The following is a 23,314-nucleotide window of genomic DNA, read 5'->3' on the forward strand; positions in this document are numbered from 1 at the left end:
TCTGTATTTCCCTCTGTTAATGCATTTCCTATTTACCTCTTAATATCTGTGGCTCAATTGTTTTTTTCAGATAATTTGTAATTTTTTATATTGATCTCTGGGAGCTCTTTATATAGTTAGGATATTAAACTTTTGTTATATCTGTTATAAGTAAAAAAAAAAAAAAAAAAAAAAAGAGAGAGACTCTTTTTTTTTTTTTTCCCCCTGCTTCACATCAAGAGATGTGATGCAGGTAAGGATCTTGAAATGAGAAAATTCTCCTGGATTATCTGGGTGAGCCAAATGTAATCACAAGTGTCTTTATAAAAGGGAAATGGAGAGAAACTTACTACAGATGAGAAGACACTGTGACCACAGAGCAGAGGTGGGAGTGATGCAGCCACGAGCCAAGGAATGCCGGCAGCCACCAGAAGCTGGGAGAGGCAAGGAACAGATTCCCCTCTCAAGCCTCCAGAGGGAACCAGCCCTGCGGACACCCTGATTTTAGTCCCTTAAGATCCATTTTGGACTTCTAACCTCCAGAACTGTAAGAGAATAAATCTGTGTTTTTTTAAGCCACTGAGTTTATGGTAACTTGTTACAGTGGCAACAGGACACTAAGACATAAACCGCTATAGCACAGAAAGCCTCCCCAATCTGGCTTCCAGCAAGTTAGTGCCCCCTCCACATCGCCTACCCTGTTATCCACCCCTCACCCACCACCAGGCCTCACCCTTGACTGGGCCCTCTCCCTTATGACTCATACCCACTGCATCACCAAGGTACGCCTGGCAACCTTCTACCACCAAGTGGAGCCTTGCCCGCTTCCCACCCACGGCCTGTCCTGAGAGGGCTGCACTCTCCCTGCACCATCGCTCTGGCCTCCCTGCCCCCAGCCTGGACCACAGCAGGCTGGCTGAAATACAGCACTAACTGTCAGGCCCCTTCCCTGCTGGGGCTGCCTGCAGGACATCACACAGCCTCTGCGAGCCCCCAGCATCAGCTCCAGCCCTCTGGCTCCTGCGCTGAGTGCCTACATGAGCTTCACTCCTGGTTCCTCAGCAGCCCAGAAAACTATGTGGCTCAAGGCAGTGGGACGGGGCAGAGACACGCAGCAGCTCAGGAGGGGAGGAAGGGCTGTGGGCTGCTGGGTGGAGACTGTGCGGGCTGGCCACGCTTGGCCACGTGGAGAAGCCACGCAGCACTGGCACCCTGCCCTTCCGTCCTCTCAGGCTTTCCTTGGCAGCAGCAGGGCGGAGCGCTCCCGAGGGCAGCATGCCTCCTCTGCCCGCCAGGGAGGATGCCGCAGCCTGACAGCAGCGGGCAAAGGCTTGGCACTGGCTGTTTCTGAGAAGGAGGCAGCCAAGGTCACAGACACTGAGCTGTCTGGCTTCTCTTCCTTCAGCCCAGGGCCAAGTGCAAGGCAGGGTGGGAGACACTGCAGCCCAACAGCAGCTCGCGGGACGGGGTACCACCTGCCTAGCAGGAGCTCACAGCCCTTCTTTGGTCCCAAGGCCATGCCCAGGGACTGCAGGAGGCCTGTGGAGGAGGGTAAAGGACATGTCCACCTCTGTCTCTCATAAAGCACATGTGGCCAATGGGGGTCATGTTTTATTTGGCCCATGTGGTGCTTTTCAGAAATTTGAAGCAACAATTTAAAATCAGGAGGGTTCAAATAAAAGTGCTGATGTCTGGATTTTTTGACAGTAAGAGGATTGGCTGTCCCAGGCCCACAGTCCCACCAGGTCTTGGTCAGGGGAGCTGAGGAGGGGCTGCCCCTGTGGACGAAGTCTGTCATCTGTGCTGTGCCCACGGTGAGGCCAGGGCCAAATGCCATGTGCCACTGCACTCACATTGCTGTTTCCATTTTAGCAGAGACATTCTCTCTGTGTCCGTGTTTATATCAAAAGCAGGAAAACTGGGCTTCCCTGGTGGCGCAGTGGTTGAGAGTCAGCCTGCCGATGCAGGGGACACGGGTTCGTGCCCCGGTCCGGGAAGATCCCACATGCCGCGGAGCGGCTGGGCCCGTGAGCCATGGCCGCTGAGCCTGCGTGTCCGGAGCCTGTGCTCCGCGACGGGAGAGGCCACAACAGTGAGAGGCCCACGTACCGCAAAAAAAAAAAAAAAAAAAAAAAAAGGCAGGAAAATTAAGGCCAGGCCAAGGGTGGGTGTAATTCTTTTTCTTATCCTCTGCCATTGTCCTCATTGGCATTGCCTGCCTGGCGCTGCAGGTCTCTTAAGTTTGTGGCCCTTGTCTTGGGATGGCAGGACTTCTTGCACATGTGCCTGACAGAGAGACCACATGCCCGGTATGTGACCCAGGGGTCTTTCCCACACAGTGGGGACTTTCCCAGAGTCTCCAGTTCAGCCTCCCTTGGTGTGACCAGCAAGGCCGCATCTCCGCTTACTTGGTCTTAGGGTCAGACCAGCCATAGCCCACCAGGCCCCACAGTCTGGCTGAGATGGCACTAGGGTCCAGCAGAGGCAGAAGAGGGGCAAGGGGTCTGCCTGGGCTGTGCCTGAGCACTGTCCCCTGAGAAGGAGTGAAGGGTACCTGCAGTGCTGCTCCTCCACGGACGTGCACCCCATTCATTGCACGGCCAGCCTTGAAAGGGAGGCCGATTTGCTTCCTGTATAAGCTGAATGGTGGCCCCCAAAGATACCAGATTCTAATCACTAGGACCTGTGAATGTTAGCTTATAGGGCAAAAAAGGACTTTGTAGATGTGATTAGATTATGGATCTTGAGAGGGGGAGATCATTCTGATTATCAGGGTGAATCCCAATGCCATTACCTGCATCCTTTATAAGAGGGAGGCAGAGGGAGATAGACATCACACAGAAGAGGAGGAGGTGATGTGACCACGAAGGCAGAGATTGGAGTGATGCAGCCACAAGCCAAGGAATGCCAGCAGCCACCAGAAGCTGGGAGAGGCAACGAACAGATTCGCCTTAGAGCCTCCAGAGGGAACCAGCCCTGCTGACACCTTGATTTCAGCCCAGTGACACTGACTGACTTCAGACTCCTGCCCTCCCAAACTATGAGAGAATGAAGTGCTGTTGTCCTAAGCCGCCCAGTTGGTGGCAATGTGTCATATCAGCCTGAGACTCAGAGGGGCGTGACATGCCAGGATCACCCAGTGCAAGCTGCGAGCAGGGCTACCAGGCTGGGCTGGGCTCCTTATCCTGTACCCACTGGCCCTGGCTCCCCCTCAACAACCCCAGACAGTGTTAACAGATGGCAGCCAGGGCGGTGCTCAGGCAGTGGCCTAGAACTGGGAGTGAGGCTCTCTCCATGCTTGTATACAAATGCAAACACACATGCGTGCACACACGTGCAAACACCAGAGAGGGCAATGTTACACAGCACACCTCCCAACATATGGCCCTGGGCACAGGGCTGGCTCTGGGGAAGGCTGAGAAAGGGACTCAGGGTACTGGGGAAAGGTCCAGTCCAGCAGAGGCCTGGACATGCCTGAATCTCCTCTCCCCAAAAGGCCACACTGGCACCCTGGCCTTGGAGCCCTGCCCTTCTGGCCCAGCCAGGCTCCCAGGCCCAGCAGAGCCAAGCAGAGACACTTCTGTAACACCTGTGAGTCCAGTGAGGGAAAAAAAGTCATCCTGGTCTCCTTCAGTCCCTTGTCCACCCCGGTACCCTCCTCCAGGGCCTGAGGGTGACATTGCTGTGGGCTAAGCTGCCCAGTGCAACCTCTAACCGTGGCCTGAGTCCTGGAAGACACGCTAAAAGCATCATTTTCCATCCTTTCCCTGGGCGGTCTGCAAACCAGTAGCCGAACTAAGATGATGGAGACCGTTAGTGACAATGATGCTCTGAGTGTCTGGGAGCTCCTGAGACCACCCCAGGAAGCCTGTTGCCTGCTCAGGGAAAACAGGGCAATGGCAGCGTGTCTCAATGCTCTGGAAGAGCTGTGTACAACATGCACTCCCACAAACACCCCATACCACAGGCCCCCTCACCCATACCCTCACTACCCTCCGCAGGCACCCCCACCCCAACTCGCACACCCACACCCAGCCAGATGCTAATCTCCCAGACCAGGAGGCCCAGGACAGGTGTTTCCCCTTCCCCTTCCTCCGAGCACCCGTTATATCCATTGTCCATTGATAAATGGCCAGGGTATTTCAAACCTGCTTCCAGAAGTTGCCCTGCAGGGGCAGGAGGAAGCTTCCAGTCAGTACCTCCTGCCTTCTTTGGCCAGAGCCACCCTGACACATCAGGGTTCGCATCAGAATTCACCAGAAGAAAGGGTCTCCTAGCCTTATACACACACACTCACACACACATCCTGAGAGCCTCTGCATGGAGGTCCTGGTGTTCTGTGCCCAGTAGGCCATGTCCTCTTGCAGGAAAGAGCACGGAGCAAACACGCTCAGCCAAGGACACTCCTTTTACATATCTCCCGGCTGCCACCGTGGGCCCTGACAAGGCCTGGGCTGACGGACAGCAAGACTGTCGGGGGTCACCGCGGGCCCCCAGACTAGCTCCAGCATAAAATATGTCTGGACTGCCTCCAGTCAGTGAGTGGGCCTCAGCCCTGGGCCCAGTGGAAACAATCAGGCACATGCAGGGAGAAATGTGCTCTCTGTGGACAAGTCACCCACACAGGGTCACGCTGACACTGGGCAGGGACGTCAAGGAAAGTGGGTCTGGCGCCAGACTCTGGGCCGGTGGCCGAGACCTACTGTCCTTGGCCCGCAGCCTTCAGCCTACACACCCACGGCCCCGGGCTGAGGTCTAGAGCTCACCCCACCCCATTTCAGTGCAGCCTCAGCCCCAGACCCATGCAACTGGCCTTCCCTCTTCTAAGGTCAATGGTTTCTGGGCTTATTCTGAGTTTGAAATTCCTTTCCTGTGTTCTGAGTTCCAAGCTCTCACGAGAGATAGCCGGATGAGAAGGTTGGGGGAAGGATTCAAGAGAAGATGCCAAAAGGCCAACAGAAGCCCAGGAAATAAGGCAAGGCCTGTCAGGCCATGAAGGAGGGCTGCCATGTTCAGGAGATAGGTACCACATTGAATTTGGGATTGGCACCCTGGCCCAGGGCACCTGGCAGCCTCACTGTGCAGGCTCCACCTCACCCAGCCTAAGTGGGCCCCCAGGGAACCCCCTGAATCTTCCAGTAGAGGCCAGCCCAGAAGCACCAAGCCCAAAGTGGCCAGGTCCTCAGCTCTGTGAGACACAGGCATTTCTAATCCCACAGGACAGATGAGAAGGCAGAGGCCAGAGGCCCAAACTTGCCCAAGGGCAGACAGCCAGTGAGGAGCAACACCAGGGCCCTGATCCCTGGTCTGGGGCACTTCCCCTGCCCCATTTCCACTCCTGCCCTCACCCAATGGGATTACTCTCCATTTCCCCCCATGCAGAGAAAGAAGCCCACAGGTGGGAAAGAGGTAGCAGGGGCTGAAGCTGGGGAAGGCCAGACGGGCAGTGCCTGGGGTGACCCCTCCACTGTTGGCAGGAGACCTACGATTCATCATCTGGGAAGAAGGGGCCGCTGGGAGTATTGATCGGCTCTAGAGAGCACTGGGATTCCTGATGGGACAATTCCTTTGAAAAGTACCTGATACCATTCCTTGAAATTAGAATGGTGCCTTGCCAGGCCGCACCCAATTGATCTGCCAGCTGGGAACTCAGAGAGACCTAAATTAAATGAGCCAAGGCTACTTAGGGCAATGGGGGTGTCTCGGCTAATCACAGCACAGCTGGGCTGGCCCAGTAGGGCCTCCAGGGCTCACTGTAAACATGCAGATGAGCCTGACTCAAGACCGAGGCCTCAGTGCCGTGCCTGATGCCACCTGCCCTGGCCATGGGCGAGCACAGCCAGGAATCTAGAACCCAAAACTGAGGGCTAAGCCCACCCTGCAAGAGCCAAGCACAGAGCCTGGGCACTGCCAGGACCACAGCCAGACCCCAACCTGGCCTCACTGAAGCCCAGGACCTGAGATCCTGAGAATGCTGGGGAGGTTTGGGCTGAGGGTAGGTGTGTCCTCCTGGAGGGCTCTGAGAGGCTGCACCGCCTGCCCAGTAGCTCCTTCCATGCTCCTGGGCCCAGAGCGCACTTTGATTCTAAGCTGAAAAAGATAAAACCACGTGAGTCTGTGCATAGGTTGCTGAGGCTGCTGGGAGCACCTCTGGGGTCTTTGTGGAGCACTTCCGTCCCCTCCTGGCATCTGAGCTGTCTCCCAGAGGGAGCAGGGTCCAACTGGGGACAAAGAAGCACTCAGGGCCTTTCTCTGTGAGCAGGCAGGGATATGTGGTCACCACTGCAGGGAAAGCACAGCACAGAGGCAGGGGAAAGAGGCTGGGGGTGGCGGCGAGGGGTCAGCAGACATCTTCTTCAGAGGCATAGGCTCAGAGACACAGGCGCGAGACTCAGGCCGGGCTACAGGCCTCGTCTGGGTCTTGCCTCCTCCCTGACACTTGCCAGCCCTCAGGCAGCCAAAGGTAAGACCCTCAGGCAGCCTTTACTGCCTGCTGTGGAAGCCTCAGACCTACCAGCTTATGGCCCACATACACCCAAAGCAGAGGTCCCTGACCCAGCACCCCAGCACACCCACTGTGCTGTGTGGTCAGCAAGGGCGGGTCTCAGCCTTGGCCTGGGACCAGAGATACAGAAAGGGCACCTGGGTTCCCCAGGAGGGACATTCAGGGTCCACCATGCAACCCTCCCACCTGCAGCAGCCTTACCTGTGTCCAGGGCCTGTGGCCCCCCGAGAAGAGGGGGTCTGGATGTGGGCGGCCGGCGATACACCACATGCACACGGCCCTGCTCAGCCTCCTTTGCCACCAGACCTTTCTCCAGGGGCTCGATAAAGAACTCCTCCTCCTCCATACGGATCAGGCCAGCCTGCAGGGCAAAGATGAGACTGTTCAAATTCCCAGCGCACAGCAGACCAAGGAAGAGCAGCAGCGAGGAGGGCCACAGAGAGCAGAACCTCCAACCTGGCTGAGCAGGGCCCAGCACCCCAGCTAGGTGCAAGCCTTGAACCCCAGGCTGGGAAGGGCACAAACAGGTGGGCCTAGAGGCCCCATCATTCTAAAGGCTCCACTTCCAGCCACCAAGGCCAGAGCCATTTGGGGGTGATGAACCCTGTCTGAGGAAGGGGTTCTTGCCTGGGTTATCCCCCACCTTCACCCCCAGGAGCCCAAAGTCCAAGACAAAGGCCAAAACTGTCAGGACTGAATCTGCCACAGATATGTTCAGTTGGACCCAAAGAGCGTTTTCAAAGTTCTGAACCCAACACTCAAAATGTTGAGATTTCATGTTTCAAAAATGGGATTCCATCTTTCCTTGGAAAAGGCAGGTTCTGACCACAGTGCCTGGCACCCAGCAGTGGACACCACGGATGGAGCATGCTCCACTGCAGCTGGCCACAGTCCCCACTGTCGATCCTTGTATCTGCAACAGTCACCAGCCCAGACTCTACAGCAACTGAAGCCTCCCCCAACACTGGCTGTGGCTCTTCCACGCTGCAAAGCCCTCGATGAACCCTTGTCCCAATCAGGATTCAGGCTACTCTGTACTCTGGCATCCAAGGCTCTCAGCCTGCCACTGTCCTCTTTGCCCCCAGCTCACACACCTCACACCAGTCGCTGAAACAGTCCTGTCCTTCCAATACAGTGCACACTGCCTGGCCTTCAGGCTCCTGAACCCACGAAGCCCTCAGCTTGGAAGGCCCTGCTCCTGCCCCCAGCCTCGGCCATCCGGTAAACTCTAATTCTCCCTTCAGTGCTTGGCTCAGACTCCCAAATGCCAGGCCCCTACTGCGGGTACATGGCCCTGCCGTCCCCTTGAGGCCATCCTGCTATCACTGCCCCATCCAGCTCCCACACTTTTGATTTTTGGGTCCATTATCCATAAACCAATAGTCTTACACTAGGAGTCCCCACTGTGTCAACCTGCAGACGTATTTCCTTTAGATCACACACTTATGACCCACTCGGGGTTTAGGGGTTTTTTAAAACCCCTTTTTTGAGGCATGACTGACATGTAAAAAGATGTACATAGTTAATATATACAACTCAGTGAGTTTGGGAATGAGTATACATTCATGAAACCATCACCACCTTGAAGGCCATAAACATATCCATCACCTCTCACAGTATCCTCCCACCCTTTTTATTGTTATCATTTTTTTGTGGTAAGAACACTACATGTAATATCAACCATCTTAGCAAATTTTAAGTATATGATATGTTTTTGATAGAATATTGTTAGTTATAGGCACTGTGCTATATAAAAGATCTCCAGAACTTTCTTATCTTGCATAACTGAAATTCTGTGCTCTTTGACATTTCCTCCTCCCTCCAGCCCCTGGCAATCCCCATCTGACACTCTACTTCTATGAGTTTGACCATTCTAGATTCTACACGTTAAGTGAGATCTTGCAGTATTTGTCTTTCTGTGTCTAGTTTATTTCACTTAGCGTACTATCCTCCAGTTTCAGCCATTTTGTCACAAATGGCAGGATCTCCTTCTTTATGAAGGCTGAATAATATTCCATTGTACATATGTACCACATTTCTTTATCAATTTGTCATCCACAGATAGACATTTGGATTGCTTCCATGTCCATTGTGAATAATGCTGTAATAAACATGGGAGTACAGATATCTCTTCAGTATCCTGTTTTCATTTTCTTTGGGCACATTGCCAGAAGTGGGATTGTTGGTCACATGGTAGTTCTATTTTTAATTTTTTGAGGAACTTCCATATTGGTTTCCATAGTGACTAAACCAATTTTCATTCCCATCAACAGTGCACAAAGGTTTCCTTTCTCCACATCCTCACCAACACTTGTTATCTCTTGTCTTTTTGATGACTATTCTAACAGATGTGGCATGATATCTCACTGTGGTTTTAACTTGTGTTTCCCTGATGATTAGTAATATTGAGCACCTTTTTACATACTTATTGCCCATTTGTATGTCTTCTTTGGAAAAATGTTTGTTTGGGTCCTTTGCCCACTTTAAATTGATATATATATATATGGCTTTTGAGTTGTATGAGTTCTTTCTACATTTCGGATATTAATCCCTCATCCAATAAGAGGTTTGCAAATATTTTCTTTCATTCTCTACGTTGCCTTTTCATCTTGTTGATAGTTCCTTTGCTATGCAGAAGTTTTATAGTGTGATGTAGTCCCACTTGTTGATTTTTGCTTTTATTGCTTATACCTTGGTGTAATAGCCAAAAAATCACTGGCAAGACCAATGACAAGGAGTTTTTCCCCTATGTATTCTTCTAAGAGTTTTATGGTCTCAGGTCTTAGGTTTAAGTCTTTAATCCATTTCCAAATTAATCCAGTTAATTTTTGTGAATAATGTAGGACAGGGGTCCAATTTCATTCTTTTGCATGTGAATATCCAGTTTTCCCAGCACCATTTATTGAAAAGACCATATTTTCACATTAATTATTCTTGGCTTCCTTGTCAAATATAAGTTGACTGTATATGCATAGGATTATTTCTGGGGTCTTGATTCTGTTCCCTTGGTCTATGTGTCTGTTTTTATGTCAGGACCATACTGTTTTGATTACTATAGCTTTGTAATGTAGTTTGAAATCAGGAAGTGTGATGCCTCCAACTTTGTTCTGTCTCAACATTGCTTTGGTTATTTGAGGTCTTTTGTGGTTCCATAAAATTTTTAGGATTTTTTTTCTATTGGAATTTGTAATTTTGATAGGTACTGCATTGAATCTATAAATGGTTTGGGGCACTATGGATATTTTAACAATATTAACTCTTCTGATCCATGAACACAGTATATCTTTCCATTTATCTGTGTCTTCTTCAATATCTTTAATCCGTATCTTATAGTTTTCGGTGCACAGATCTTTCACTTCTTTGGGTAAATTTATCCCTAAGTATTTTACTATATTAGATGCTATTGTAAATGGAAATGTTTCCTTTATTTCTTTTTCAGATACTTCACTGTTAGTGTATAGAAATGCAACTGATTTTTGTATGTTGATTCTGTATCCTAAAACTTTACTGAATTTGTTAATTAGTTCTAACAGTTTTTTTGGTGGAGTCTTTAGAATTTTCTACATACAAGATCATGTCAAAAGGAAGCAGGGATAATTTTCCTACTTCTTTTTCTATTTGGATGTCTTTTATTACTTTTCCTTGCTCTGGCAAGAAAGCAAGTTCCAGTACTATTTTGAATAGGAGTGGTGAGAATGGGCACCCTTGTCTTATTCATGATCTTAGAGAGAAAGCTTTCAACTATTCATCATTGAGTATGATATTAGCTATGGGCTGTCACATATGGTCTTTATTATGTTGAGGTATGTTCCTCCTATACTTAATTTGTTTAGAGTTTTTATCATGAAAGATGTTGAATTTCATCAAGGGCTTTTTCTGCACCTATTGAAATGTTCATATAAATTTTATTTTTCATTCTATTAAGGTGGTATATCACATCTATTGATTTGCATATGTTGAACCAACCTTGCATCCCAGGGATGAATCCCACTTGATCATGGTGTATAATCTTTTCAATGTGCTGTTGAATTCGGCTTGTCAAGAATTTTTTCATCTATATTCATCAGGGATATGCGCCTGTAGTTTTCTTTTCTTATAGTGTCCTTATCTGGCTTTGGTATTAGGATAATGCTGGCCTCATAAAAATGAGTTTAGGAGTGTTCCCTCCTCTTTAAATTTTTGGAAGAGTTTGAGAAGGGTTGACATTAATTCTTCAGTAAATGTTTGGTAGAATTTACCCATGACATCATGTAGTCTTGGGCTTTTCTTTGTTTAGAGATTTTTGATTACTGATTCAATCTCCTTACTCATTATTGGTCTGTTCAGATTATTTCTTCATGATTCAGTCTTGGTAGGTTGTATGAATCTAGTAATTTATCCATTTCTTCTAGGTTGGTCAATTTGTTGGTGTATATGTATTCATAGTAGTCTCTAGTGATCCTTTACATTTCTGTAATATCAGCTGTAATGTCTCCTCTTTCATTTATTATGAGTCTTCTCTTTTTCTTGGTAAGTCTAGCTAAACGTTTGTCAATTTTATTTTTTCCAAAAAACCAAATCTTAGTTTTGTTTATATTTTTCACTGTTTTTCTATTTTCTATTCCACTTATTGTTACTGTGATCTTTGTTACCTCCTTCCTTCTGCTAACTTTGGGCTTAGTTTGTTCATCTTTTCCTAGTTCCTTGAGATATAAAGTTAGGTTGTTTATTTGAGATCTTTCTTTTTTATTCTAGGCATTTATTGCTATAAACTTTCCTCTCAGAACTGCTTTTGCTGTGTCACATAAGTTTTGGTATGTTGTGTTTCCATTTTTGTTAGTCTCAAGATATTTTCTTTATTCCCTTTTGATTTCTTCTTTGACCCAGTGGTTGTTCGGGAGTGTATTAATTTCTATGTATTGTGAATTTTCCAGTTTTCCTCCTGTTACTGATTTCTAGTTTCATACCATTGTAGTCAGAAAAGTTACTTGGTATGATTTCAGTCTTTTAAATTTGCTAAGACTTGTTTTTTGACCTAATAATATATGACCTATCCTGGAAATAGTTGCATGCAGGCTTGAAAAATGCATATCCTGCTACTGTTGGGTGGAATGTTCTGTTAAATATCTGTTAGGTCCATTTGGCCTACAGCATAGCTCAAGTCCAATGTTTTCTTATTGATTTTCTGTCTGGATGATCTATCCATTGCTGAAAGTGGGGCACTGAAGTCTCCTACTGTTATTGTATTGTTGTTTATTTCTCCTTTTAGATCTATTACTATTTGATTAATATATTTAGGTGCTTTGATGTTGGGTGCATATATATTTACAATTGTTATATTCTCATAATGAATTACCACTTTATCATTATATAATGACCTTCTTTGTTTCTCATTACAGTTTTTTGACTTAGTCTGCTTTGTCTTATGTAAGTATAGCTTACCCTTGCTCTCTTTTGGTTTCCCTTTGCATGGAATATCTTTTTCCATCCCTTCACTTTGAGCTTATGTGTGTCCTTAAAGCTGAAGTGAATCTCTTGTTGGCAACATATAGTTGGGTCTTGGTTTTTTGTTTTGTTTTGTTTGTCTGTTTGTTTTTTTGTTTTAATCTATTCAGCCACTCTATATCTTTTGATTGGAGAATTTAACCCACTTACATTTAAAGTAATTATTGATAAGTAAGGACTTACCAAAGCCATCTTGTTAATTATTTTTGGACTTTTTTGTAATTCCTTTCTTCCTCTCTTGCTGTCTTCCTTTGTGAATTGATGACTTTCTGTAGTGGTGTACTTTGATTCCCTTCTCTGTATCTTGTGTGTATTTTTATCTTGTGTGTATAAAGGGTTTTGGTTTTTGGTTACTCTGAGGCTTACTTGAAACATCTTAGAGATATAACAGTTTATTTTAAGTTAATAACAATTTAATTTCAATTGAATGCAAAAACCCTGTACTTTTATTCCTCACCTCCACATTTTACGTTTTTGACATTACAATTTACATATTTTTATATTGTGTATCCATTAACAAATCATTGTAGCTATAGCTATTTGTAATACTTTGGTTCTTTAACCTGTATACTAGAGTTAAGTAGTTAACACACCACCATATTACAGAATTAGAGTATTCTGAAGTTGACCATATACCTACCTTTACCAGTGTGTTATATATATTCATGTGTTTTCATATTACTAATTAGTGTCATTTTGCTTCAGCTTAAAGAACTCCTTTCAGCATTTCTCATAAGGTAATGAGCTCTCTTTTTGTTTGTTTGGGAAAGTCTTTATCTTGCCTTCATTTCTGAAAGACACTTTACCAAGGAAAACATTCTTTGTTGGTAGTTTTTTCCTTTCAGCACTTTGAATATATCATTCTACTCTCTCCTGGCCTGCAAGGTTTCTGCTGAGAAATCCACTCATGGCCTTATTGGGATTCTCTTGGATGAGAGGAATTTTTTCTCTTGCTACTTTTAAAATGATCTCTTTGTCTTTGCTTTTAGATAGTTTATTATAATGTGTCTTGGAGAAGATCATTTTGGGGTGACCTAGTAGCTTCACAAACTTAGATGTCTAAATCTCTCTCCAAGGTTTGGGAAGTTCTCAGCTATTGTTTCTTTAAATAAACCCTCTGCCACTTTCTCCCCCTATTTTCCTTCTTGGGCTTCAATAATGAATAGATTGTTTCTCTTAATGAGTCCCATAGTTTTCCTCATTCCTTTTTATTCTTTTTTCTTCTTGCTCCACTGATTAGATAATTTCAAATGATCTGTCTTCTAGTTCACTGATTTTCTCTTCTGCTTGGTCTAGCTGGTGTTGATGCTCTCTATGGAATTCTTCAGCCATTGTATTCTTCAGCTCCAAAATTTTGTTTGGTTCTTTTTATGTTTTCTATTTCTTTGTTGAAGTTTTCATTTTGTTCTTGTATTGTTTTCCTGAATTCATTAAATTGTTTATCTGTGTTATCCTGTAGCTTTCTGAGCATCTTTAGAACAATACTTTTGATTTTTTTGTCAGGCAATTCATGTATCTCATTTCTTGTGGGTCAGTTACTGGAAATTTACTGTGTTCCTTTGATGATGTGATGTTTCCCCAATTCTTCAAAATCCTTGTACTTTGCATAGCTTTCTGCACATTTCCAGATTTTATGGACTGACTTCAGTAAGAAAGACCTTCACCTGCAGTGGGGTGGGGGGCACACTGGATCTAGTGATGCAGAGTACCAAGTGTGGGGAGTATGGTGGCTTTGGGTCCAGAGGAGAGGTGATGTCTCATTGGCTCAGGCTGCTAGATCCATGACCTCAACAGTTGTGTGGTCCTTGGTGACAACTGCTGCAGGGAGTCCACAATGGCTGCAAGGACTCTTGAGGTCTTCAGTGGGGCCTCCAGGTCCAGCAGCTAGGGACCAGGTTATGCAGTGGTGGTGGCCAGAGCCAGTGGTATGCACATACACAGATTCAGGGGCCAGCTGCAGGTGCCTGGGTAGCAGCAGTGTCCAGTTGCAGACACACTCATGACAAGGGTCAGGGACAGCAGGAAGGACAAGTGTCAACTGTGGGCACACTAGCAGCTAACTGAGCCCTGGCTGTTGATGTGCACTCTTAGGGCTGCAGGGTCTCACCATGGGGGCACACATGGCAGTGGAAGCTGGTGATGGAAATCAGGTTGATGGCATACATGTGCACAGCTGGAGGCTAGTCCTGAGTGTATGCACAGTGGTAGGGGTCAACCACAGTGGTCTAGGCTGGCGTTTTGCACTTATGCAGCTGCAGAGGCCTGAGCCAGTTGCCCGTGCAGATCCTTGTTGAGGGTGGGGGTGGGGATGGAGGAAGCAAGAGGGCTCAGGTGCCTGGTGTCTGTGAATGCAAAAACCTGTAGAGCAAAACCTCAGCTCTAAAATCTGCAGGAGGTTTGCAGCAGCTGTGCTGGCCATTGATTTCTTCAGTAGTGAAAGCTGCTGGGGTCCTCTGCAGAGCAGGCCACAAAGAACCATGGTCGCTCCCAGTACATGGCTGGTGGGAGCCCCGTCCTTCCTTGTTCCTAGCTGTTTCTATTCATCTCGCCTTTGCTGGTCTCTGGGTGGGGTGAAACCAAAGTGGGTTCTTTGTGCAGTGCCCAAAGAGGCTAGGGAAACTGGTCGCTCACCCCACTCTCCCTTTCCCGGTGAGGGAAACTCTTTCTTGCTGGGGATGACAGGATGATGCAGGCAGAATGAAGCTGTCTTCCCTCTCTTCTTGTGCAGTTATTCTCAAGTTTTTTGTTCCACTGTGTTACTGAAGTTTCTTAAGTGGACTCCTGAGCTCTCCTAGAGTTGTTTTTGTTCATGGATAGCTGTTTAATTATTCATCTTTGTTGGGGGATGGAGGCTGGGGTCCCCTAACACATCAACTTAGTGACTTCACTCAGGGGTTTTTAAAAGCTTGAATTAGTTGCTCTGACTTAAGAATCAGAGGGTTCCACATAAATGAGCAGATTTCCAGATTCTCTCAAAACATCAAAAAGGCTGGCATTTCCTGTTGTCCATCTGCTTAGCTGGCAGTGGCCAGAGGTCCCCTTTAGGGTTCTCCCCTTGAGCCTCCAGAGGGAATACAGCCCTGGGAATACACACCTACTTTTGCCTCCAGACCTGTGAGAGAGAAAGTTTCTGTTGTTTTCAGTAATTTCCAACAGCTGCAGGAAACTAATACATGATCCCAGTGGGTAGTGGGATGAAGTGGGTGGCCATTCTCTGAACAGCACAGGATGAGGCGCAAGAGCTGCAGACCCCTGGGGACACAGGTTTAAGGCATCTTGGACTTCTGGGGAAGGGGTCCAGGACAAAGAGGAAGGGCAGGAGCCAGAGCGATGAGGGCCAAGATTGGGACACCAAGGTCACCAGACTGTAGGAAGGTACCGGAGAGGAAAGACCCATGGGAACCCTGCAAGCCCCCACACTCTGACTCATCCCTGGGTCCCAGGGCCCTTCCAGGCCTGGAGAGGGTGAGCAAATGTTTGCAAGATGAGTAAATAAATGACTCCAAAACTGCAGGATGTGTTCTCTGAGAGAGAGACAGATGGCAGGGTGAGTATACTGTGGGCCATCCCCTTCTACTGGCACATGGTTAAGAGTGTTTACAATAGCCAACATTTCTCTACGCAGCCATTGACGTTTCCCATGTTTGTGGTTTGGGGGAAGACTGGTGTCTCAAACCCCTCTAATTAATGGAACCCATTCAAGGACATGTGGCAGGTTGGCATCAGGTGAATGGTCGGGGAGTCTGGTGTTCTGAGTTCCCGGCACCATTTCTGTCTGGCCAGGTTGCCTCAGCCCAGGTGCCAAAGCTCCTGGGCCTCCAATTACTCGCCTGTAAAGGGGAGCGGTTCTCCCTCCCCTCATGTGGTTGCTTCAGGAGCATATGCAGCCTGGGAGGCACTCAGAACCAAGGCACACGTAGGAAGCACTCTGCAACCCAAGTGATGTCATCTACCTGCTTGCTTTCCAAAGGAGAAAACTGAGACTGAGGGGCGGGAAGGCCTGCCAGGGATACACGGGGTCTAGGAATCCAACCCCAGACCCCAGATGGAACGAGTATCACCTGGGTGGAGACCAGGCCTACCCTGACAATTAAGGCAGGGCACTGGGGCATCAGGGTCCAGCAGGGCAGCCCCCTCTTCTGGAGGGACACTTGTACCCCAGGCTTAGAGCCATCTATGCCACAGGCCCAGCATCCTGGGGTTGTTCTGGAGGGACCCAGCATGACAATGACCCAGAAGCCAATCTGGTGAGGAGCAGTCATCTCTGGCCTGAGAGACCCCAGGACAATTTGGAGTCTCCCTGTACACAGGAATCGGGTTCTTCTCCTTGACCGGCCTTATGATGAAAGGTCGCTGGGCTGACAAAAGGACACTGGATCTCTTCGATGCTGACCTCTACCTTGCTGTTGTCAGGAAGCCAGGGCCCAAGTTGACCAAGCTGCCTGGCAGGGACCCTCCCAAGGGTCCATCTGAAGGGCAATGAAGTGCCTTGAGATAAATCGGAAGTATGGCACCAGTTTACTCAGGTTTCCTCATGCAGCCAGAGACTTCAAACTGACAGTTCTCTCATGGAGAAGTTATATCCCTCACCAGCATCAGCCCGTCTCTGACGGATACTATGGAACATACCTGGGGGTCACATTGATGAACATGGATGGCACCTGCCCCAAGAGCAGAAGCTGACCACTTGAGACCAGTGGATGACCACCCCAGACCAGCATTCAGTCACCCTGAGGCCAGAGGCTTCCCACCTCAAGAACAGCACTGACCGTCCCAGGAGCAATGGATGACCACCTGAGCCCAGCGGCTGATCACCCCTCAAGGCCATTGGCCAGAGTACTGCCTGGTGAGGGTCTCTCCACAAAGAAAGCAGGGTTCCTTTTATTGCCTGATTTTCAAGCATTTTAGTATGCATGCCAGGAATAATCTGTCTGAAAAAATTGCAAAAGAAAATTGACAAGAGGACAAGGTACAGAACGTGGGCTATGATTTGCTGAATTTTTTCCAGGACTTTGATTTTCCTGCTGCCAGTGGTAAGTATATCTGGTTTTACATGTAATTTTTATTAATAAGAATCAGTTTCTTCTCCCCACTTGGTAAATATTAAAGAAGTCTCTGAAGCACACTGAGATGAAGGGCATTCAATCAGGAGCCTGCCCGTGTCTGTCCAGCCTGGTGTTCCACGGAGGGGCTGACACCCAGACCCTGGCTCTCACCTGAAATCCACTCTGCTCTTGAACTCTGTGACTGTCAGCCTAACCTGGCCAGGAGGGAGGCTCATGGGAGGACTCTATTCTCAAACCTCAGGTGCCTCCACAGAGGCCTGGAACCCGGCAGTTCTTTGGTCATCAAATCAAATCACTAGTTCTCAGATCTTGGTGAATTTTATAAGCTTCCTGCCCTACGTCCTCCTTCCTCTATGCCCTGTTCCTTTGCTGTTTGGTTTTTTACTTTTTTTTTTTTTAAGCTGCACTGCACGGCTTGTGGCATCTTAGTTCCCCGACCAGAGATTGAACCTGGGCCCCGGCAGTGAAAGCACCAAGTCCTCACCACTGGACCACCAGGGAATTCCCTGCTGTTTGGTTTTTGATGAAGTAGTCACTAGAAATGGAAACTAAAAGTTAAACATTTATCAGAATCAAGAGGCTTGACAGATATCCTCTGTTACTTTGAATTTTAAAGCACTAGAGATACTGACACTCTCAGTGTTGGGGTCTCACAGGCAAGCAAGTGTGCATCCTGTTCCTATGTGTGAGGTGCCCAGTTTGCAATCCCCACTGGCTCCTCAGTGGAAGCCACAGGCTGCAGCATGTGGCAGGCACCTGCGTGTGTGTGATGGGGACCAGGTCTGTCACTCAGCCTTGTCATTCTTGCAACCTCCGGCACGAAGACTGTCAAGTGTCTGTCAAGGTTGCAGAAGTGACAATCAAGAATAGAGAGAAAAAAAAGAAGTTGGTCCAAAAACAGAAGGATCTAGATTTTGATAGAGGACAAGACAGCATGTATCCGCATCAGCTCACATTCGCCCCAAACTCAACCTTGCTCTGATACACATGCATGTGTGCACGCACACACACACACACACACACACACACACACACACACACACACTCTTGCCACAGGAATTCCCCCAAAATACTGGCATCTGGTAAGATTCCTGCTCCTGGAGATACTTTAGCTCTGAGAGAACTGTATCCTTTCTTCCATTCTTCCTTTTGGTAATGAACCCATGAGATTCAGTTGGGCATCAGCCTCCCCTGCAGGGAGAGAGGCCACATGGCGAGGCCTGGTCTGATGATGGCGTAGTGGCGACACTGCCAAAACGGGGTCTGCCACTTCCAGGGCATCTCACCCAGCCTGCTTGGGCACTCTTTCCCCTCCCAGCTCCCTGGGGAAGACAAGGGCAACCCTGGAAGCTTGATGGGGAGGGGACTGGGCCCCAACCGCTGACCCCTCATAGGCATTAGAACCAAATCCCATTGGATTTACACCCCTCCATCCTAGCTACTAAGGGCCCCTTCACAGTTCAGCATCACAGCGGATGTTCTGCATATTGATTTTTCCACTTTTCCAAAAGTAGCACCAGCCATCTCTTGGGGGGAACTGGCCACTAGCAAGTGACAGCAATTCCATGGAGTCATTTGTCTTCTCCCCTGCGTCTCTGTCATCTACTGTTCTAAGCCTTCCAGAACATCACCTTCTGGAGCGGTCTGTCTATGGATGCCCTGGCCTCCCCTGCTCTCTGCCTCATTTGATGGACCCACGGGGCCTTGCCATGTGCCATCCACACCCCTCCTTCCTCTTGGGAAGCCACTCCTCCTCCTGGTGTGTAGGCCACGGCTTGTCCTCCCAGTTCAGAGGGGAAGCTATGGCTGGAACTGGGCCTTGCAGGGTTCTACTGAGCTGAGTGGCCACAAACAGAGTCGTCCCTGAGCACCACAGAGCCCCGACAAGTTCACTTGACAGGTCATGCCCCTTCTTGGAACTGGTTTCAGGACCTCTGGATCCTTTGCTCGAGAAAGTCCCTCTTTTGCCCTAAGATGGCCAGAGTCAGTTTCTGAGGCTCAAAACCATGAAGCCCTGTGCTCAGCCAGGTGCTAAGGAAAGCCAGACCCCACTTTGAAGGGCAGGGTGGAGGGAGAGACGGCCACAGGGAGCAATCACTGTATGCAGAGCCAGGAGACCTGGCTCCAAATCCTGGTCTTGGGCCAGCCCTACTCCCTCTGCAGCCCCCTTAACTGCAAAGTGAGGAGCGGAGCCAGATGACCTGCAAATTAGGGGCGTGGTGGCACCTGCGTGACCTCTGGGCTTCAGTCCCCACTGTAAGCCAGGTGTTCTACAGGAGTCTTCAAATACAGTGTGAATTCAAACCCCCCTAAAATTCTTTAAGGCAAAACATTTCATTTCCAGAGGACTCTAAGGTTCAAAGAAGTTAAACTATTGCTCAGATTTCCCAGCAGGGCAGTAAAAGTCTCGGGAACATAGCCTTGCCCTCCCAACACTGGCCCCCAGCAGATCCAGCAGGGAGGGCACCAAAGCCCAGCATTCTCTTCACCACCATCGCAGTTTTTGCCTTACTCAGCTTTGTTAAATTCTAGCTCGATATTCCTAACTGCTAAGACTCTGAGCCTGAATTCTGACCTCTCTCCTTATAAACAATTACAGAGGCGTTAAAGATCTGTTAGTATCAAACTGAGACTATCCTTGACTCAATCAGAAAGCTTAAAATAGAGTTGAAAAGGGAATAATTTTCTCACTATGAAACTCATGCTTTTTAAAAATATATAACAGCCTTACTGGGCTATAATTCACATATTATACAATTCATTCACTTACACTGTACAATTCAACTATCACCACAATCGATTTTAGAACATTTTCAAAACACCCCAAAAAGAAACCCCGTACACATCTACGGTCACTCCCCATTTTCTCCCAATACGCCCCACCAACCCTGCTGCCATCCACCAGCCCCTGCAACCGCTAATCTACTTTCTTTCTCTATGGATTTGCTTATTCTGGACACTTCATATAAATCGAATCATATAGTATGTGATCTTTTGTGACTGCTTTCATTCACCTAGTAAAATGTTTTCAAGATTCCTAATAATGTCAGTACTTAAATTCACTTTTATTGTCCAATAATACTCCATTTTACAGATATACCACATTTTATTTACCCGTTCACTGGTTGATGGACATTTGGGTTGTTTCCACTTTTTGGCTTTTATGAATAATCCTGCTTTGAACATGTAAGCACAAGTTTTTGTGTGGACATATGTTTTCATTTTTCTTGAGCACAGATCTAGGAATGGAATTGTTGGGTTATATGGTAACTCTGTGCCAGACTGTTTCCCAAATGAGCTACACCATTTTACATTCCCACCAGCAGTGTATGAGGGTTCCAATTTCTCCACGTCCTCACCAACAGTTGTTATTATCTACCTTTTTTCTCCTAGCTATCCCCATGTGTATGGAGTGTTATCCCATTGTGGTTTTGATTAAAATTTTCCTGATAACTAAGGATGCTGGGCATCTTTTCATGTGCTTATTGGCCATGCATTTCTCTTCTTTGGAAAAATGATTATTTAGACTCACTGCTCATCTTTTAATTGGATTAATTTCCTTTTTGAATTGTGAGAGTTCTTTATATATTCTAGATACAATTCCCTATTAGATATACGATGTGCAAATATTTTCTATCATTCTGTAGGTTATCTTTTGACTTTCTTGATGGTGTTCTTTGAAGTTATAAAGGACATTCATAAAGTCCACCTTATCGATTTTTCCTTTTATCAATTGTGTGCTCTTGGTGTCATATCTAAGGCTTTGCCTAACCCAAAATAATAAAGATTTACTCCTATATTATTTAAGAGTTTTATAGTTTTAGATCTTATATTTAGATCTATGATCCATTTTGAGTTAATCTTTCTATGGTATGAGGTAGGAATCCAACTTCATTCTTTTGCTTGTGGATATCCAGTTGTCCCAGCACCATTTGTTGAAAAGACTATTCTTTTCTCCACTGATGTCTTGGCACTCTTGTCAAAAATCAATGTGAAGTTACTTCTGGATTCTCAGTTCTATTTCATTGATCTATATGTTTATCATTCTGCCAGTACCACACAGTCTTGACTACTGTAACTTTGTAGTAAGTTTTGAAATCAGAAAGTGAGTTCTCTAACCTCATTCTTCTTTTTCAACATTATTTTGACTATTTTGGGTTTCTTGTATCTTCATATGAATTTTAGCTTGTCAATTCCTGACAAGAAGCCAACTGGGATTGTGACAGAATACAATGTTCTTTAATCTCATGTTTGGTGTCACATTAATTCATCTCTTATGCTAACCCTCGAGGAATGCTTACCTAGAGAGAACACTGCATTAGAAACCAAGAGATTGGGATGGGAACCTTAATTCTGCAGACTAACCAGATATGTGACCTTGAGCAAATCAGAGCCTTAGGAAGCTGCGGTGTATAGAGGCACTGTACTTGCCTCTACTGCTAGAGAGAATCCTCTCAATAGCATCCACCTCAGCTCCACTTTACATCTCTGCCCATCATTCCTCACCTGCCACTTAATGCAGCCCAGACTTGAATTAAAAATCTAAAATCTAGTCCCCACAAGTAGGGAAATCACAGGTTAAAATACCAGAATTGACCTCTTCATCCATTCTGCTATGATAATTATGGTTACAAACCAGAAGTCATTTACCATATATTCTGGAAAGGAAATCTATGCAATGTAAAAATAATTCATAATTTGACTTTAATAACGTGGGGCAAAAACTGTCAAACAAGTCAGCAAAAATGAAAGAAAAGGGTAGAGGAGGTAGAAGAAGTAGTTTAACTGCATTAATTTCTTAAATTTCCATAGAAGGATCAATAGTTCCTGACAAGCCGCTAAAGTTGATAGCCATAAGTTGAAGAATACTAAAACAGCCACAATTAGAAAAATTAATATATTCCTTCTGAATAACTGAAGATGGAGAACAGATCATACAGCAAATAGAGAAACAGCAAAAAAAAGAATAAAAACAAAAAAAAATAAGTTGACAGAAGTAACAACAAATATATCTGTTATAACAATAAATGTAAATGGTCAGATTACTTCCAAAAATCTCTATGACTTGCCAAAAAAAAAACGACAAAAAAGGCCAGGCCAAAAGAGTTTTACAGGTCATATTGTTGACTAAGGAAGGCAGGCCCATCTCCAGTATGATGATGCACTCACGTAAAGCCATCTGTGTCTCCGTGCCTAATGCCAGCACAGCCTAACAATGCAGGGCAAGCCCACCAAGTTACTCGGCTTTGATTCAAATGCTGCCTTCAGCACTGGCTAACTGTGGACTCTGAGCTTCAGTGTTGCCAGGGTACAACAAGGATAATAGAAGTATTTGCACAGTTGGTTTGAGGGTTAAACCAGATAAAGCACCTGGCACACTGTATAATAAACTAGCCCGGCATCATCATTATTAGTAAGATGAAATGAGAGTTGTCTGGACACACATGTAACAAAGAGTTAACAGTGTCAAGGTTTGGAGTGAGTTTTGCTTTTTTATTAGTATTTTCTGTAGTTTTCGAGGTTTTGGGGTTTTTTTTTGTTTTTTTTAACAAAAGGCACACATCAAAACAGACAATTTGTTTAAAGAAAGGAGCAGGGAAGGGGGAAAGGGGCAGGGAGAGAAAGATAAGGGAGAAAAAAATAGGAAAAACAAGATGCTGACAAGAACCTTTCACAGAGACCAAAGTAGTGTCTGGCCAGTTGGTCTTCTCACTAAATCAGGCAGCACCAGGTTGGCTCCCACAGGAGCTGGCCTGTCCAGTCTGTGAGAGTCCACACCAGTGCTGGGGAGGGCCTCCAGGGGCTGGTCTCCCAGCCTGGCCAAGAAAGAGGGGTCAGCAGGTCAGGCCCAGACCCCAGGACCACAGCAGGCCTGCCCATCCATCACAAGACCTGACATCCATCCCCGCCAGATGCTCTGGCTGACATTTCCCAGGTCTTGCTCAGCATGAAGACTGTGTCGGGGAATGTCCCCAGTCACAAATTAACATTCACATAAATAACAGGGAGCCCGCCACTGAAGAAGAAAAATGACTCTTGCTGTAGGAACGTTTGCCAAAATATCAAAAAGTGGAATTTTTCTTTCTGAGCTCCCATATCTCACCAGCTGGGCCCCAGCAGACTGTGGCCTTGAGACTCAAGGTGGAAGTGAGCTAACAGGATAAGGTCCAAGTTCCTTGATCAATGTCAAGGTCTGTCAACAGACACTCCCCTGAGCTGGCACCCAACCCTAGGGCATCCCAGCCTGCATAACACACACACCACCAGCTAGAACCCAACA

General features: G+C 46.8%; 1 protein-coding gene across 1 annotated transcript in view; it reads right to left on the reverse strand.

The window, feature by feature from the left end:
• The window catches only part of ADAMTS2 (ADAM metallopeptidase with thrombospondin type 1 motif 2), a 229,971-nt gene that overhangs the window by 147,730 nt on the left and 58,927 nt on the right, over window positions 1-23,314 (reverse strand). The window contains exon 3 of the mRNA XM_060095018.1: window positions 6,686-6,845. Within this exon, the coding sequence (XP_059951001.1) occupies window positions 6,686-6,845 (160 nt within the window). The remainder of the gene's footprint in view (window positions 1-6,685; window positions 6,846-23,314) is intronic.

Source organism: Mesoplodon densirostris, chromosome 3 (assembly GCF_025265405.1).
Source record: "Mesoplodon densirostris isolate mMesDen1 chromosome 3, mMesDen1 primary haplotype, whole genome shotgun sequence".
NCBI lineage: Eukaryota > Metazoa > Chordata > Mammalia > Artiodactyla > Ziphiidae > Mesoplodon > Mesoplodon densirostris.